The sequence below is a fragment of the Pyrgilauda ruficollis genome, unplaced genomic scaffold (genome assembly GCF_017590135.1).
Source record: "Pyrgilauda ruficollis isolate IOZ18807 unplaced genomic scaffold, ASM1759013v1 scaffold39, whole genome shotgun sequence".
Lineage (NCBI taxonomy): Eukaryota > Metazoa > Chordata > Aves > Passeriformes > Passeridae > Pyrgilauda > Pyrgilauda ruficollis.
Window position 1 is genome coordinate 6,236,001 of NW_024525378.1, and position 18,272 is coordinate 6,254,272.

Consider the following 18,272-nt stretch of genomic DNA (forward strand, 5'->3'; position numbering starts at 1 on the left):
TGCTGTACAGTACCTCTAGCATAGATCTGATGCTCTAGGTTAGTCAAACTGGCTGTACTCCTAGTTCTAAGGTACACAAGAGGAAGGCCTGGCAGACAGGAAAGACAAAGTCAGCAGGTAAGAAAATCCACACAAATACAGGTAGATCTTCCCTTGCATGCAGAAGGGAAGATACACATCATGCAATTATGAGTCTCTACTTGTTTGCTTACACTAAGCTGGCATTTGAATTGATAAAATTCCCTCCAGAAGGAACTCTGGGAGAAAATAAGCTGAAAAGACCTGCCACATATCAAGAGCTATTACTCAGGTGATTACTTCACCAAGAAAACAGTAATTTTTCCAGAAACTAATTTATTTAGGTCTTTGGGGTACAGAAAGAAAAAGATCCTCTCTGAACTGCACACAGCCAAAAATCAACGCTCTGACTTAATTCTTGACATGAGAGTCACTCATTAACAGAGAGTGGCAGACAGAAAGGAAGCAGAACTAGCAGTGCAAAGCTCTTACTCAAAGCTGAGCACCCAGAAAGCTTTTTGTTTTAAAATATTTTAGCATAACTGAACAGAAAACAGCTTTTTTGTCTTTTTTTTTTTTTTTTGCCAAACATATCTAACAAATCACTGTATTCTGTGAAGTCAAAATACTTATGTTTGTAGTACATTAGACAGATGCCCTTGTGTGTCAGGTCTGTTTCAAATAAAGTGTGATTAATGACCAACATACTCTGCCCAAAACATGGGGGATCCACCGAAGAACCCATCCAGTCTTCTGAGCTGATTACATTCACTTCTTTGTCCTGTTTACAGTAATCTTCCATCCAGGACTGCTTGGTACATGTGTATTGCTCTAGAGGAATGTAAGCACAGACAGCCAATGTCTTCAAGGTGGCAGTAAACAAAGTCATTGAAAAAGTGTGTTAAATTGCTCCCACTTAAGTTACTCCACTTTAACAGCACAAGTTTGATTTCACTGCCTTTTCTCTGAGTCACATAAGTTAAAGACAAACAATAGCTCATAAAATCACAGCAGTGTCTTAAAAAAAATATCCCTAAGATTTTATTTTTAAAAAAAACTGTCAGTGGAATTTCATGTTCTTAAGATACTCCTATGTCAATCTAAGAGCCCTCCCTGCCAAGGCAATTAACCTTAAATATTTTCATGTTAGAAGTACTTCCTAGGGGTTTTGGGGTTTGCTTCATTTTAAGAGGACATACACATTCCTGCATAAATATCAAGACACCAACTGAGTCCTCTGGCACAATATTAATCACAAACCAGCCTCACCACTTGTTATCACTGCTTTTAAAAAGCACCATCTTAGGAATCACTGATTTGCTTCTCCTCCTGCCACTTGGCTCCCCCTCTTTCTGCCAATCCCCCAGATTCTCCTTGGGAGAGAAAGACCAATGAAGGCTTTTCTGTTACATCTACAAGCTCAGCTGCTGGCATTTTTTTTATTGTGCACACCAAATAATTCTGAATGAGCCAACAATATTCCTGGGAAAGGCACGCAACTGGAGCTCCACAATGCAGAAACTCACATGAAATAGGAGTTACTGATGAACAAAATATTTTGATTTCCAAAGGTGGGTCATTGACAGCTCAGGTGCTCAGAGACTGAAGAACTGAAATAAGTAGCTCCCCACTACACCTGTCAATGTACTGAAAAACGATGAGCTTATCAAAATATTTTTAAGCCCTATGAAGTACAGAAAGCTTTAGATGAAAGCCTGTTTCTGATTAAAAATAAATTTCAAATACCATACAAATTTGATAGAATTCATATGACCAGAGAAAGAATTCCTACTAACCTCTAACATATGCAGCTCATGTCTTTACATTTTCACACCATCTGATAGAACATAGGCTGCCTAACCACACACCTGGTACAGTATCCTGGAAAGCATGGAGGGACTTGGGCCAATCCCACTTCCTCCACAGGATGCCAGCAGCACTTTTAATTAGAGATGTCTGTCATTTTCAGTAGTGAAAACCAGACTGCAGAGTGCTGCTCTCAGGGAACATTCCCACATACCTATGAGAACAGAGGTAATGTTTATATCCAGGCGTGGCTTGGCCTTCACCTCCAGCTTCAGGCGGGAAGGCTGCAGGCGGCTCGAAGCCTCTTGCTGCCACGACACCGAACACGGCCAGGGCTCAATAAATGGCTCCCAACCTGAGGGAAACACAAACCATCATCTTTGCTACACACATGGAGGCCACACTGGAATGCTCTTTACATATTTACTAAAGGAACTTTCACAATTAGATCCTTTACTTTTAATCTGTGTTCAAGAAGAAGTCGCAAACCTATGGATTTAATTTAATACCTAATACAAATTTGGTCCAGCTCCTCCATTTATTCTGTATGTAGGGTCTTGCAGAAATATCTTAGTTCCAATTAAAGCACTAGAAGGCAATTACTGCTCTACCTAAGCTAGCTGGAATTAAGCTCTCAAATAGCTTTGACAATGATTGTCACACAATAATACATTAAGTTGGTGATTATTCAGTATCTCAAAAGATAAAAGCCTAGAAGGTATTAAAAAAACCACCCTACATATTTTTAAAAACAAAGTATTTTTTAAAACAAAAAAAAAAAACCCAACCTTGTTATCAACAGATAATTCCTGAGTGCTTGTCACCAGTGATGTAACAGAAAATTTAGTTTCTAAGTTAAAAAAATCCCACACAACTAGATTATATCTTTTGTCAGTATCTGGCCTGTAACTTGCTTTTTTGTATCTAAAACATAAATTGTGATGGTCTTCTTATGCTAATCCTTTGTCTTCAGCCTAATCACTGCCTGCACATGATTTTCCTTCCTGAAATATGTAATAAACTGAATCCACCAAACAATTAAAGAGAAGAGAGAAGAGAATGCAGAGACAGCTTGTTATAAAACTGTTATTTTGCTGGATAACCATTTTATGCAATTCCATTTGAAAACCTGAGTGCCACTTTCATACCAGCCAAGTCTCCACTTTCCGCATCCCTCCAATTGATCTCAAATCAGGATATCCTGTCTAGGATCACACTGTCTCACACACACACAGTCCCAAAAGTCAACCTTTCCCTATTCCCTTAGAGGCATTTCATAGTGGGTAAACTTCAGGCTCCTGTAGTAGGAAAGGCTGTTTCCTAAACTTAAATAAGAAAACAGCCCCCATGGTATTTCACCTGAAAGCTCACGGTTGTAGTAATCTCCAGAGAGGGTAAAACGAGCGTAGCCTTCAGGGCTGGTCCTCAAACGCTGGAGAAAATTCAAACCTGTGGGGGAAAAAAAAAGTGAAATTTAAATTAATGCAAAACAACCAAGCTTCCTGATTTGTGAACTGTCAAGTAAGCAATGGAAGGTTTTGTCTTGTCTTTTAAACTGAAATGGTACAAAAAGCTTATCATAATACTCTTCCAATAACATTTGCAGACAGCCACACCTTACAATGCAGAGCCTCCCTAGGATTCTGCTCAGGACAGATTTCATTTGTTAAGTGATATAAAAAAGGGGAAACCAGAATATTACCCCTACAAAGACTGTAATCTTCTTAAAACCAAAACTTAAACTGAACAGAAATAAAGAAAAAGGAACCCCCAATATCCCACACAACAACCACCAAGACACTGTCAGGTGAAATTTGACAGGTCCTGACAAACAAGAGCACGACGCTGAACACATCCAGAACTGACAATCATTTTATGCCAAGGCAGAACCAGATACTCACATGAAAAGGTTAATTCAGCCAGGGGAACATCACAGTCCATGCAGTCATCTATAAAGCAGATGCAAACACTTTCTGCCTTTATTTCCACTCCAGAGATGAACTGGAAAGGCAAAATCCCCTGGCTATCTCGACCAGAAGGCTGGGAAACTGATTTCAGAGGTTCAGCATTCTTAAACAACCAACTTGCTGCTTTTTTCAAGTCACCTTAGATAGAAGCAAACAATCAATCAATCATCACCTACTTTCTCAAAGACATGTACTTAGTAAAAATCATATAGAAGAAAACTAACTCCCTCTCTCTTAATAAAATATTCTCAGCAGCACTTGAATATGCTCTATTTTGTAACATAAATATGAGAAGATTATAAAGACACTGGTATAACCTAAGGGTAAGAAATATGTTTGGAAGTTTGTAAATGTAATAAAAATCTGTAACATTATGCATGCCTGTATATAAAGTGGGAAGCGTGATAGTGCTAAAGGAAAAAAGAAGCACTTGTGGTAAAGCTTTGTTTTCTTTTCAGGTACTGCATGTAGAACTAGAAATATGATTTCAAAAGGGAGAGATGAAAACACACACTCTCAAGAGGAAGAGATGCGGAATAGCGAGAAATTGGTACACCATAAAAATTACCAACCTGAACACAACTAAAACTCCCAAACAAAAATTCACTCAAGCACTCTACACATGACATCCCAAAGGGCAGAAAGAATCCTTGGGGGGTGGATTTTACACAGTAGCAGAACAGGAAGAAGAATGTTCAAGACTACAGGCCAGCACAGAGCCAAAGATGTTCTTCAGAAGGAAACAGTGCCTGTGCACAGCCACCTGACAGTCTGAAGGCTTTTCTTAATTGCACTTAAGGTAATGTGAACAATGTGCAAACCCCTGCTAAGAATGTCTGATGTTACCTTGGCAGATCAGAAGAGCTTTACGACAATCTTCCATACTGAATCCCAGCTCCTGGAGGCGAGCCAGCTGGACTTCTGGAATTAATAGTTAACCAGGCATAAATCCTTGACAGCTATCTACTTATTTTCATTTCTAAAATCAAGATACATCTGTATGAAAAATGGAGGTTTGTTTATTTAAGACTGCAACCGTAGCAAAAGCACATGATTCAGCCCTGCTTTTATGTTTTTTATGGTGTCATCAGGACAATGCCATTATTAGGTAGTTCCAACCAACAAAGGGTCTTACACCATGAAGATACCAACATCTTTTGTGTTAAGCATATAGATTAGCTTCACCTTGTAGAAACCTCCCTTGGATATAAGGAATGGCTTCACTCCAACAGTGAAAAACATACCAAGAACAGGATCCAGCACACGTTTGGATCCATCCCTGGTTTCAGGAGCCAAGGAGTTCAGTGCTGAACTGGAGGGATCAGCAGCACTCCCAGCACTTGAGGCAGCTGAGTCAGGCAGAGCTGCACTTGTCTGCTGGGGAATTGACTTTGCAATGGCCAAGAAGAGCTGAACATCATTGTAGGACAGTCTGATATCCAGTGCTTGCAACTGAATCTAAATGAAAAATAAGAATATATGAGTCACTTGCTTTTTTCTACACATTTTTCTTAAATACTTCAGATATTAATAAAGCTTTTCCCAAAGGAAGACAAAATTTAGTGTTAAAATCTGATCACTATGCTGTTTTAAAGATCCAATAATAAATTTATCAAACTTATTATTTACCAACAACCAAAAGCATTACATCTCAGGGAAAAGAAGTTTTACTTTGATATAATGATAAAAAAAGTCTTTAAATATAATTCCCCTCTAATATGTCCTAACAACTAGAAACAGAAAATACAGAAAAATATAATTTCCTTTCAGGTATTAGTAACTATCTAACACCTACATAATCAGCCCATTTCTTTCCCCCACTATTAATCTCCGTAACATATCCCATAAATCAGTCTTGCATTACCACTAAGAGCATTTTCTACATGCTTCTTTCTTTTCCTTTTCCATTTCAGGAAAAAGTTACCTTACTCTCTTCTCATGCATTTGAAAGTCTTCTATTGAATCCTTGGGCATAAAAATATCTCTGCTAGTATTCTCTACTGCATGGTTTTATTAAGGCCTTTGATATTACCTCTAGAATAGGAGGAAAATCTTCACTATTGAAAGCATCCAGCAGTCCTGAACCACTTGGGTAGGAAGAATTCCCAATAAGTTCCATATGAATCTGTACTGGATCAATAATTGACAGCGCAGTCTCCTGCTCATTTCCTAACCGGCATGAAAACACCTAAAAATTGCAAATTATTTTTAAAAAATTATGAACTGAGATAACAGGCCTGGCAAGAAGTAGCAATATTTTGAGGCTACAGTCAAGTCTTACAATATTTTAACAGAAACAATATAAAACTATTCTCAAAACTGCTGTAAAATGAGAGCATTTCATGAGAAAACAACAAAATTCAGAAAGCATCCGTGGACTATTCCTTTTGTATATACATTTATAGTGAAGTATCGTCACAAACTCCTCTAATTTTAGATGTTATACAGAAGAAAATTTATTTTTCTTACCTCAATGCCAAACAAACTCCCAGAGAAAGGACGATCTAACAACTTGGGCTTGTAAGTGAGAACAGTCGTTCCCTTCAGAATAATTGCATTGGTATCGAAGCAGGACATGTCTTCAACAACCACAAATTCAGTTCCTTAACAAAAAAACCCCAAATAACTAACAGGGCAGTTGGCAATATCATTAAGGTACTTTAGGCATTTGTAGCAGGTTTCTTGATTTCCTGTCACTGTCATATTTTCTGGAAAATCTCTGCCCAGGATTTTTCTCCTGGGAAACTGAGAAGCCTCAGAGAAAAATTAAAACAATATTTATCTGCTTTGCTTCTCCTGTGCTTTGCTGCTTTGGAATGTGTTTGGACACTGTTTACCAACAGGTGCATGTTTGATTGGTTTCACATGAATTGTTTAGACTTAATGACCAATCAGGGTCAGGCTGTGTTGGGACTCTGGAAGGAGTCACGAGTTTTCATTACCATTCTTTGTAGCCTTCTGTCTGTGCCCTTTCTCTATTCTTTAGTATAGTTTAGTATAGCATTCTTTAATATGATATAATATCACAGAATAATAAATTAACTTTCTAAGAACATGAAGTCATATTCATTTTCCTTCCTCCTCCATCCAGAGACCCCGAAAATACCACAATTTCCTTTAATGGACCTGTCTTTACACCAGCACATGGCTTTTAATGAGAAAAACTCCTACAAAAACATCAGAGAAGAGCACATTTACCTGTCACATTAACCTTGACTTCCAGCTGCTTTTCTGCTGTCACAGGGAGTGAGGAACGTTTGGTAACCACTCCACTCTTCACAGTTTTGGGAACAACAGCTGTGTCACTGATGCAGGGGCGCTGCCGGGACGGGTGCGGATTCTCGCGCTTTTTGCTATCTCCAGGAGTGCACAAAAAGTCATGAACCAGCAACAACCAGTCAAATATCAGGAACACACGAAGATTGTTCAGAACAACTGTGAAACTGGAGGAATCCTTAGTAGACCTTTTAAGAAGAGAGAATCACACAGGTGAGCTTTACAACCTGTAAATGTTTAAAATCATGCTGACAACTATCAGTATCTACAAGACTCATATGGCGTTTTATAGGCATACACTTGGTTTACAGTGTCTGGCCTTTAAAATACAGACATACATTTATATATTTATATATATATATATTTGAACAGACTGAAATTCAACAATTTCCTGTACCCACAGAACCCCAATAGATCTTAACAGCACAAATTCTAAGCCATAATGGTACAATAAATGAATTCAAAAACTACACGTCAGGAAATTTATACAAGCTCCTTTAACACACATTATCAAGATTAATTTCAAAATCTCAAATTTTAAAACCTTTTTTTGTTATCATTTTATGTGTGTTGGGTATCAAACCTAACATTCTGTGTGTGAAACTCAGACCTGGCTCCGAGATAAGAGGTACAATATGAATTTCCTCTCATACCCTGACACCATTTTGCAGCACAGGAAGCTGCTTTGTCATTCAGAAAAAATGTCAGCCTGCCTGAGCTCCCAGCATCCCATTCTGAAGGTCTGGCTAGGAGGGATAAAGTGTTTGGCTTCATGATCTGGAATACCAGTTACATTTGGTCATGCTGACTGGAAAATCATCTAAGTGCTTAAATACCATGAAACAATTTTCAATCCAGCACACTGTGAACTATAAAATCTCCAAAGAACTGCGATGCCTTAGTGGGGAGCAGCTCTGCCTGCACTGCTTCCAACAGCAAAAGCCTATAACCCTCCTTGGCTCTCCAGGATATTTCAAGAGGCACCAGCCAGTACAACACTATCACTGAGCTCTGCCAGCCCTTGCATCTTCTGCCAAGGATGCTCTCACCACTAAAAACAGACCACATGCTGCTGCAGCTGAAATTTAAAATCACAACAGTTGGGAAGAAGATTCCTGAAACTCTCACTCATAAACCAGATTAGGCTGTACTGTGCAAACTCACTAACTGTGTCTAATCCAGCCGCCTACTGACTCAACAGCTCTGTGAAAACCATCTGGGTTTTTTTTAGGGTGTATTTTTTAGTAAATCCCATTTTAGTTTTAATCAAATTGAAATGCTGGCTTCTTTCTGAGCACATTTTTTAGGTACCTAAAGCTGTAACGCAGCATCCAAATCGTAAACAAAAAAATTGCTCTCCATTGCCAAGATTCTTTAGTTGGTTTTTATGAAAAATTGCCTCTAAAATTTTCTGCTGGACTAAAATAATCCACAATTCTTTTTCTATATTACTCCTGCAACTGTTTCAGAAGTCATCATACTTATATAAGAGTGAGAAAGCTGAGCTTGGTCAGCAAATCAGATCAGAAGTGAAACCAACATCTCAGTCATCTCACTTCACCCTCCTCTTAACAATCCTGAAAAAACCACCATGCTGATACAGGTAAATACTGACATTATACTTTATATTCCAAATTTCAATAATAAATTAGATCAAAACAGGTAAGAACAAACAAACAGGGTAGAACAGAACATGGAAGAGAATACAGAGATTGTTTTTGAAAGAGGTGCCGTTTCTGTCTGTATTTGATGCTCTCAGTAAACCACATGTGACACCTGCTGGGAAACAGCTTTTGTGCATCTTATAGTAAAAATTCTACACACTGCTTTTATGCACACATACAAGTGATAGACCAGATTTATCAAGATTTAAGCATTATTGATTTTAATAGTTCAAACCTTCATCTGATCCATTACACATTCAAACCTAAATTTTATTGCAATAAGTGAAAAAGAAAAAAAAAACCCAACAACTCACAGAGAATTAATAACTGCAGATTTCAATCTATCAAGTACCACTGATCACCCCAAAAGTGTCATCAGATTGAAATACAATGCCCCCAAGTTTATCTACAATAATAACAGATGTATTAAAATCAGGACAATACTGATTATGTTATTATTAAAAACAAACAAATCCCAGAATTACCAACCTGAAATGCAACTCAATCTGGATTGCTCCTGGGCTACTGGTGTTCTTTGATGACTGAAAGATGCAATTGAAGACATTTGGGGGGCCTGTAGCATATTTCTGTCCAGCATAACGAGTGTCAAAGGCCATCATGGAATGAGAGACCAGATTTACAGACTTTGTTCCATCTGAAGAGCTTTCAAAAAGCAACTTGGATTTCTTAAAATCAAACCTGGGAGAATAAAAAGCAAAACAACACACCAAAGAGACTTACAGTTTATTTATTCCTTGGAGTCACTTATTTTACAAGTATGGCACAGTGCTGAAATGTTTCATGTAGGTACTTTCTAAAACAACTACAATCACATCCCATGTCATAGAGATAGAAAATAGATCTGTACTAAATGTAATAATATTTTCCACTGATACAAATCCTTCTGCATTTAAAAAAATTCAACAAGCCAACATAGCAGAAATCTGCTTTTTTAACCTTCCCTCATTTTGCTTTCTTAATTAAAATTCTTCTGGGCAAGTACTGATTTCTGGACTGTTATTTCAAGGACGAGTGGAAAGACAGACTCTATCTCTTGAACAGTTTCATTCCCTGTCATCTTTCAGAGCAGCTTCAACTCTCTGTTTGGACTCTAATTAAGAAATTCCATTTCACTGCATTATTAAATTGTAATTCCACATATTATTTTAATTCTTGTCCTGCATCTTTCACATGAGCACAGTATTTAGGACAAGGTATTCAGCAAGAGAAGAACATTCATACCTGGCTAAAGAGCTGCATCCATCTTTTCCCTTTGGATCCATCAGCTCCAGGCTCACATTAACCATGTCAATGAGGAATGACATGGAAGTATACACTTCTCCACTCAAAACTGTCTGAAAGTGGAAAACACCAACATTCTTTTTCAGAGCATCTGTTTAACTTTGATCTCTGAATTAACCTGTATTTCAGAAAAATGTAAACAGATTTTGTGGGGTGTCCTTCTTCTTCAAATGGTTTCATCAGTGGTTTCATTAACCATTACTGGGGAAATGTTACATCTCACAACACTGTGGCCTTTAACTTGAAAATTACCATCAATCCAGTTTCACAGTACTGGTCTAGAGCTTCTTTGTCCTTAAAACATTGCTGCCATCAGTAAAATCAGCAAACCCCCCCCCAGACATTTCAAGAGACTTTCAGCTGCACACAGATCCTTACAAGAATTCTTGGATCCTGCAAGTCATAAGGGCGCATGAACTCCTCGATGGGCTCGCCGAGGTTGTTCTCCAGCAGCCCCCGGATCAGTTTGTACTTGTTCAGATCCAGAGAGCAGTGCACTGAGGACAGGTTGCCATGGATTGAAATGTCTGCCACAGCGTGACTCAGCTCTCTGCAACAAAGAGAAAAAGAGAAAATCTCAGTGTTTCCAGGAACTCCAACACAGCAGGCAAGACCTTTAGGATACATCTAAAACACTGCTCTAGGTGACAGCATGAAGTGACCCTGTTTAAACTCACTTGTCCAAATTTCTCTCTACTTTTAACTTCAGTCTGAAGGGTTCTGTCAGCAGGCTCCCTCCTGTCTGCCTCACCAAGTAGGATGGAAAGCTCAAATCTGCACTGGTATCTTCCACAGCCTTGGAATACTCTCTCTGGTATCTTTCGGCAGCAAAGATGTCCATGTCCTGCAGATCAACTACAATGCAGTCTAAGAGGCAGATGTGATCCTCTGCAAGTACACAGGAGATAACACAGTAAGGAAGAAAGAACAGAAGCTGTACAAAACTAATGCAACCTACTATTAAAAAGAAATTTAATTTAGTTTTTATTTTATTCCACATTTTTTTTAAATTCATGTTCATCAATATCTGTAACTAGCAGATACCAAGCTCATTCACAGAGCTAAATTCCTAATCAGGAGATCAAGTACCCTCTTTGTATGTGCAATATGCATCTCAGAACACCCAATTTGCAGGACTGTTCCTCCAGAAACTGAACTACAACTCCCTAAACCTTTAAGCTGCAAAAAATCAGCCTTAAAGCTCAGAAGTCATTTATTCTCCAATCTACAATCTTCAGACCCAGAGCCTCACACCTTTTCAGTGTCACATAAGATCAAAGCAATATGTCACTGTACTATTTCATAAGGGGGTTCCTATGGCTCTCACATACCTGGGCTCTCAGGGTTTGGGACAACAGGCAGCTTTGATGGCTGCCCTTGCTGCTTACTCGATGTGCTCCCTGCAGGCTCGTTCTTCAGCCTAGAAATGTTTGTTCCTGATGATTTTTTCATGACCAATCCTTCTATTGCTAATTTGGACTCATCGGCACTTGTTTTCTTCGTGCTATGTTTTGGGGTTCCCACAGGAGAGGAAAATTGAACTGAATCCTGCTAATGAAAGAAATTTTGTAATTAACATTAGATTTTTTACTTAAATTCTAAGGAACCAATGCATCAACATTCAAGCTGCAACAAATTACTAAAATACCAAAATGGAGGGGTAAGACTGTGACAGTATTAAACATTTCTGCAGAATAAAGACTGTTAAATATTTAAAGCTGTTTTTCAGGTGATGAAAAAAACATATGCCATTATTTCTGCAAGATCATGTCAGCAACTTCATATTTTGTTATAATATGTGAACTAATACTTCTACATGTGGACATTTTATGCACTTTGAATACTTCAGCTGTCACACCAAAATGTGTCCCAAAATTCTCCTACAGTTTAAGACTGGATAAATCCCTACACTTACTGGTAAATTCCTCACAGGTGAAAAAAGAAAAATTCATTTATATTGATGTAAAACATTTTAGACATCTCCCCACCACCACATATCCAGTGGAAATCCATGAGCTGTTTTACATCAAAAACCTACAAATTTCACTACACAAAGAGTCACATCAACATTTGAAATTTCTTTTCCCAAAAATCCTGCTTGACCAATCTGACAGCCTTCTGTGATGGAATGGCCCCAACCACTCTGTGGAAGAGGTTTATACACCACCTTTATAGCCCAAAGCCAGGTTTGGGATTCACCTGTCAATCATTTCAATTAATTAACCTCGTGTTCCACATGCAGGCAGCAATCATCTTTAGTGATTTACTCAGCCCTTACTCCAAGACTGCTCACTTTGTCCCCGACTCCTGTATTGTTACTATCATTTCCCATCTCCCTTCTGTGTCCAGTTTCTGATGTCACATCAATACCTACCACAAACATCCCTTTCTGGTTTTGATTGTTAATATTTTCTTGCTTTACATGGTTTTTAAATATTAGAAAAACATGGAAAAATTAATTGTAAACACAACCAAGGATTTTAAGAAAAAAATTTGAGGACATTAACATTCAACTTCATACTGTAGAGAAAAGACTGAAAAGTACATGCAAAGGAAAATCATCACATCATCTATAAATCTATGAATTTATGCAACTAAATCCAAATTTGCAGCTCCTCAGACATGCATAAAGAGCACACCACAAAAAGTCTACATCCAATTCTTATAGAATTCAGCAAAACCTTTAGAACAGAAATTTTTAATAAATGAAGTAGCTTTTTAAATGCTAAATTCCAGAAGAATACTTTCTTTTTTATAGAATGAATGAGGAGCACCTGAACACTGCCATAAGGATGTGAAATACCTCAAATAAAACAGGATCCTTGTATGCATTGCCTTGTAAAATCCGATCCTCAAAAATAAACATAGGACAGAGGAAAAATGAAAACAAAACCAACAAAAAAAAGCCAAACCCCACCTATTTCCATTTCAAACACCTACATTTCTACAGTGCTATATAACACAGTATTTTTAGGCTGAAATAAAATTATTGTGCACATTTTCTTTAACTTATAATGTTAATTTAGTAGTCTACTGCTTACAAAGCTGTATTTGTATCAACACACTACAGTACAGGAAACAGCCCAGCAGCACAGCCCACTATTGCCTTACAGCAAAGGCACAGGCAGATGCCAATCAGATGGAGGCAACAGACACACCACAAATCCACTGCAATTTAGTCCATCTAACTTCTAATCCCTTAAAAATGGAATTAGAGGGCTCCCAGACAACCCTCTATTTTGTTGAATGGGTTAGATACAGAAAGCCATCCAAGATGGATCTTCCTTCTCCCAAATTTTGTGGCTGCATCTCTCAAGAGCAGCACCAGCTACTGCTGTCCTGTGCTTTGCCACATGTACAATCACTGGAAACCTTTCCCATGGTTTCACCTCATCAAAGCAACTACACACACTCGGTTTTCACTGAGAGCAGAAAAAAAATAAACCCAATTCTGTTCTCCAGTGTGTTAGAGCAAGTCTCAGCCAACAGACTCCTGTTTTCTGCTGTTCACACTGTGGAAATTTGGAGTGGTGAGCAGCTGGAGTAACAAAAAAGGGTGAGCTGAAAGCCCATCCTGGTCCCACATTCAGGTGTGCACCTGGTTGGGTCCTGATTCCTCACCAGAGCAGCTGGAATGAGTTCAGCCTCCTTTATTCCCTCTGCTCTCTCCAAACAGTTCAGTCTCCCCTCTGCCCCAAGGCCTCAGACAGTAAGCTCAGGACAGGAAGGGCAGCACAGCACAATCTATATGAGCACCTCTATAAGATTTGCCTGCACACTAGCAGGCACTAGGACTCTCATTAGTAGAACTATAAAGTCTATATATAAAGTAAAATTTAAGAATAATTTAAAATTTTGATTTAGAAATAAAACACACAAGAACCAGCAAAACTGCAAGCTGCTAAATTAAGAAGCAATGTTCCTACCTTGTTCTTTAACGAAAAGGTACCAGGCATTCCTGCAAACAGGAATTTGTTCTTGACTTTCAGCTTTCCCAGATTAGCTACAATGAGACTGTTGGACTTGGAGCTCTCAGGTATAAGCAGAACAGGAGCCCCAGCCTCAATGTCAAGAAGAACTCGGGAAGCTCGCTGGGCTTTATCTCTCACCTGGAAAGAGCAAAAACACATTTAAAAAATAATTACAAAAATTGCAGGAAGCAGGTGATTATTTTCCACTGATTAATACTGATCTCAAGATCATTAACCCTTGATTTACAAAATTAAGGTATGGTAAGAGTTTACACCAAACAAAAACAACAACAAAGCAACCAATAAAAACCCCCTCAAACTCTTGTTTTAGGCAGAGAATAAAGGGTCATTTAAAAAGTATTTTGATGTAAACAGGAAAAACCTGTGCAAGAGGTGCAGCACTCAGGAGTGACACACTCTTTCAGCCCTGAAGTAAGAGGCAGGACACTATTCAGCTCACCACATAACAAGTTACTTAAGAAAAACTATTTGCAAAAAGCAAAACCCCATTATTTAGAACAGGTGTTTCAAAATCAGATTTAAACTTCCCACCTGATGCACAATGAAGCATTTTAATATCCAAGTATTTACTGTCTTCCCTTCAATTATGAGAAGCTTATTTTAAAAGAAGACTATTGACTGTATTAATTACTCCCACATTGGGTCATGTGGTCTATGGCTATCCTGATTATTGCAACACTCTATCATGTCCTATATACTCTATACTGATATACTCTTACCTTGCTCTACAATCTCTATATTCATACATTCTACCATGCAGAAGTTCTGATTTTCTCAGACTATCAGCAATCAAACCAAATCAGAGACATACACCTGAGTGAAACAGAACTTCTCACTTGGTTTTCCTAATTCAGGTATTATTATCTTGTGACAAGTGGAGAATAAGACAAGGTAACATCTTGACCCTTTCTCTCCAGTGCACCCTGCAGAAATCAAGTGCTGAAGTTTTAAGGAATGCGTAAATTTGGTATTCTGCACTTTCAAACAGCAGCAGGATCATCCTAATTAAGGTCTCTTGACTACAAGATGAGCCTGAGAAATCTCTACTGTTGCCTTGTTCTTCTAAAGTTCTTCTAAGCCTTCTGATGTTTACATTTTTGTAATGGAGTTTCTCATGCACTTTTCATGTAAATAATGATTGTTTTGCATTCCATTCTGGAGGAGGAGAGAACTGATGGACTGTTGGTTTGACCAGTGTCATAGAAGAGGTGGCAATTTCATCCTCCAATCCATGGTCACTTTTGGAATTCTATAAATATTGGGGCCTGGAAATAAACCTGCCCTTTTTTGCCTTGGACATCTCAGTGTGTGAGTGTCATTCATTTAGTGTCCTATTGCGACACTCTACCAACACCAAAACTCCAAAACCCCCCACCACTTCAACTCACTTGAGTGATACATTAACATAAATTATATACTGCATTTCAGCTGCAAAAAACAGGCTGGGAAAGGACAGAAAAAAGACCCAGACATACTGTTTGTCCTTCAATTGCTGCTCTCTGCCGCCCCAAGACATCTTGGAGCTGAGTAAAATGCTGGATGAAAGACACCACCTCGGCCTGGAAGCGCTGGGTGTGCACGTACTGGACAGAGGCCATCCTCAGGGTGACACGGATGTCACACTCCCGCTGCAGCAGCGGGTCCGGCCTCCCATACCTGTGAGAAGGGTGGAAAGGAAAATTTACCAATCTTAGCTACACTTTAGAAGCAGCACTGTGGCATTCACATTCTCTGAATGTGATTCCTTTGCCCAGGGTTTTCCTCCTGGGAAGCTGAGAAGCCTCAGAGAAAAGGAAAACAATTCTTATCTCATTTGCTTCTCCGGTGTTGTGCTCATGTGGAATGTGTTTGGAGATTGTTCACCCACAGGTGATTGTTTCACTGCATTCTGCTGTGAGTTGTTTTCACTCATTGGCCAATTGAGGCTAAGCTGTGTCAAGACTCTGGAAAGAGTCACAAGATTTCATTATTATCTTTTTAGCATTGAGTAAGTATCCTTTCTGTAGCAGAGTATAGTATTCTAGAATTATATAGTATATAATGTGGTATATAATATATGGAAATATAGTATTCTACTGTAGAATAGTATCATATTCTTTATTATATAGTATAATAAAGTAATAAGTGAGCCTTCTGAAAACATGCAGTCAGATGCATTGTTCTTCCCTGCCACGGGGCTCACCGTGCATTTACAATACAGCACTAGACATTTTTCTGCATTCAAATACTAATATAGAAGATTCAATTAATGTTCACAGCACGTAAATAACACTATTTCAGTTGCAGACATGAAATATTTTTTGTATTAATTACTTATAAATTTGTACATTTAAGTGCTGATGAGTTTTAATTAAGCAAATAGAAATATTCTGCATTTGGAATGTACCTTTAATCTCTGCATATCATTTAGACCTTTGGTGATTTTATATCACAACAGTGGCATTTAAGGTAACTACTCCACTGCAGGATAATGTGTACATTCAATTCTGGATCAGTGTGCTGTCATATTTGAAATTAATTCCATAACATTACTTGGATAATTTCTAATCTGATTCATTGAGAAAGCAGGAAACATCACAAGATAAGACCTATTCCTTAAAACACAACAAAGAAATTCACATTTACATTATGATAAAAGCAAACCCCTTATTCCAAAATCAAGAAGCAATGGAAAATCTATTTCATCAGCTGAAAACCTCTTCCAACTTCAAAAAAAGAAACCTTTTAGCTAGGAATAAACTATCATGTAAATACTTTCAAGAACACCTTTAGAGGTAAATAAAAAACTACCTTTCCTTTTCCATTTCTTCATACATTGCAAGACAAAGGTAGGTTAAAAATCTTAAGTTTATAACTGAAAATATTCTAAGTCCCACTTAAGCCCCAAGAGGCCAAAGCAGAATCATGCAGCCCTGACAGTTGTGGGCTTAGGTTTTCTGCATTTGTTCAACTTTTGGGTTTTTTTGGGGAGGGTTGAAAGTTAATGGAGTAACAAGCTAATACTGAGTAACAAAAAGTTTAAATTCATACTTAAAGATATGAAAAATGAGTGCCTCTTCACCACTTGTAGTGAAACGTTCTCTGTAAAACTCTCCATGAGATGTAAGATCACTTAAGGACAGACTTCCAATACTTCCCTGCAAGGCTAAATCTCCCTCTGGAAAACAAAGGACAGACAATCAGGATCCTCAAACACAAATCAGTTACTAAACCCCATAAGTTTCTGTTAGTGGGATAGCCTCACTACAAGTAATTAAATAAGTCAATTCAATTCAACATTAAACCTCATGTTTAAAGAAAATAATGTGTTTCTGCTACAAAGATTGTATTAACCCACACATTACTCTAGGCTTTACACACATCATGTGATCACACCACTTTGATTTGTGAAACATAGATGCAACAACTTTTTTCCCTCTAGAACAGTAATAAAAACTATTGTTCTACTCTGTTTAAGTGAAGTACTAAAATCACAGCCAATCACAGCTAAAATGATGAAAGGTTTGACAGCTGGGAGGGATGCCATGATTTAAAATAAACCCTAAAAAAGCAAAGGAAGAAGCAGTGGGAGGAGAATGTACATTTTGCCCAGAAAAAACACACAAACCCCAATGAGCACCAAAAGAAAAACATTTAAAATCATAATTCCAGTGCACATTTTACTTGTGTGCACTCATTTTATTTCAAGCTGCAAACAACCTGAGCCCTTCAATCTACTCACCCATCACTTGCAAGTGAGCTGCAAGTTTTGCCACACTGGCTTTAGCAAGCTCACTGGTTGCCTTATTCAGGACTAAGGATAAAGAATGGACCTGGTCAAATAAAACAGAAACAAACTGGTATGAAAAACATGACTTCAGAGCTTGAACATCTTGTTTAGCTTTTTTCCAAGACAACTGCACTTGTAACACACAAATGGCAAACAACAATTATCTGACTGAGAGACACTGAAGGACAGCAACATTTTTACTGCCTTGTTTGCACACTAATGGGTCTCCCAAACAATTCAGAATGATCAGACCAAGAACAAATCCCAGCACTGTTACCTTCATCCTCTCTTTTGTCACATAGAAGTTTGACTGCAGGGCCTCTAGGCAAAGACTATATTATATACACATACCACATGTGTTTTTCAAAAAACACACATGTTTATACATACAGATGTATAAACATATATGGATATATATTTATAAAATATAGACTTTTTTGCATACATAAACTCCATGGTACCTAGAACAGCACAGTGC

General features: G+C 38.1%; 1 protein-coding gene across 1 annotated transcript in view; it reads right to left on the bottom strand.

Moving 5' to 3' along the window:
* Positions 1 to 18,272, bottom strand: part of VPS13D (vacuolar protein sorting 13 homolog D) — a 98,384-nt gene that overhangs the window by 62,508 nt on the left and 17,604 nt on the right. The window contains exons 21-39 of the mRNA XM_041476562.1: positions 17,747 to 17,837; positions 17,056 to 17,182; positions 15,501 to 15,681; positions 13,960 to 14,142; positions 11,365 to 11,584; positions 10,711 to 10,921; positions 10,412 to 10,583; positions 9,974 to 10,086; positions 9,221 to 9,430; positions 6,990 to 7,255; positions 6,261 to 6,394; positions 5,824 to 5,979; positions 5,036 to 5,249; positions 4,638 to 4,712; positions 3,726 to 3,929; positions 3,184 to 3,273; positions 2,039 to 2,179; positions 727 to 849; positions 14 to 88 (exon numbers count right to left, since the gene is read on the bottom strand). Coding sequence (XP_041332496.1) covers positions 14 to 88; positions 727 to 849; positions 2,039 to 2,179; positions 3,184 to 3,273; positions 3,726 to 3,929; positions 4,638 to 4,712; positions 5,036 to 5,249; positions 5,824 to 5,979; positions 6,261 to 6,394; positions 6,990 to 7,255; positions 9,221 to 9,430; positions 9,974 to 10,086; positions 10,412 to 10,583; positions 10,711 to 10,921; positions 11,365 to 11,584; positions 13,960 to 14,142; positions 15,501 to 15,681; positions 17,056 to 17,182; positions 17,747 to 17,837 — 2,986 coding nt within the window. The remainder of the gene's footprint in view (positions 1 to 13; positions 89 to 726; positions 850 to 2,038; positions 2,180 to 3,183; positions 3,274 to 3,725; positions 3,930 to 4,637; positions 4,713 to 5,035; positions 5,250 to 5,823; positions 5,980 to 6,260; positions 6,395 to 6,989; positions 7,256 to 9,220; positions 9,431 to 9,973; positions 10,087 to 10,411; positions 10,584 to 10,710; positions 10,922 to 11,364; positions 11,585 to 13,959; positions 14,143 to 15,500; positions 15,682 to 17,055; positions 17,183 to 17,746; positions 17,838 to 18,272) is intronic.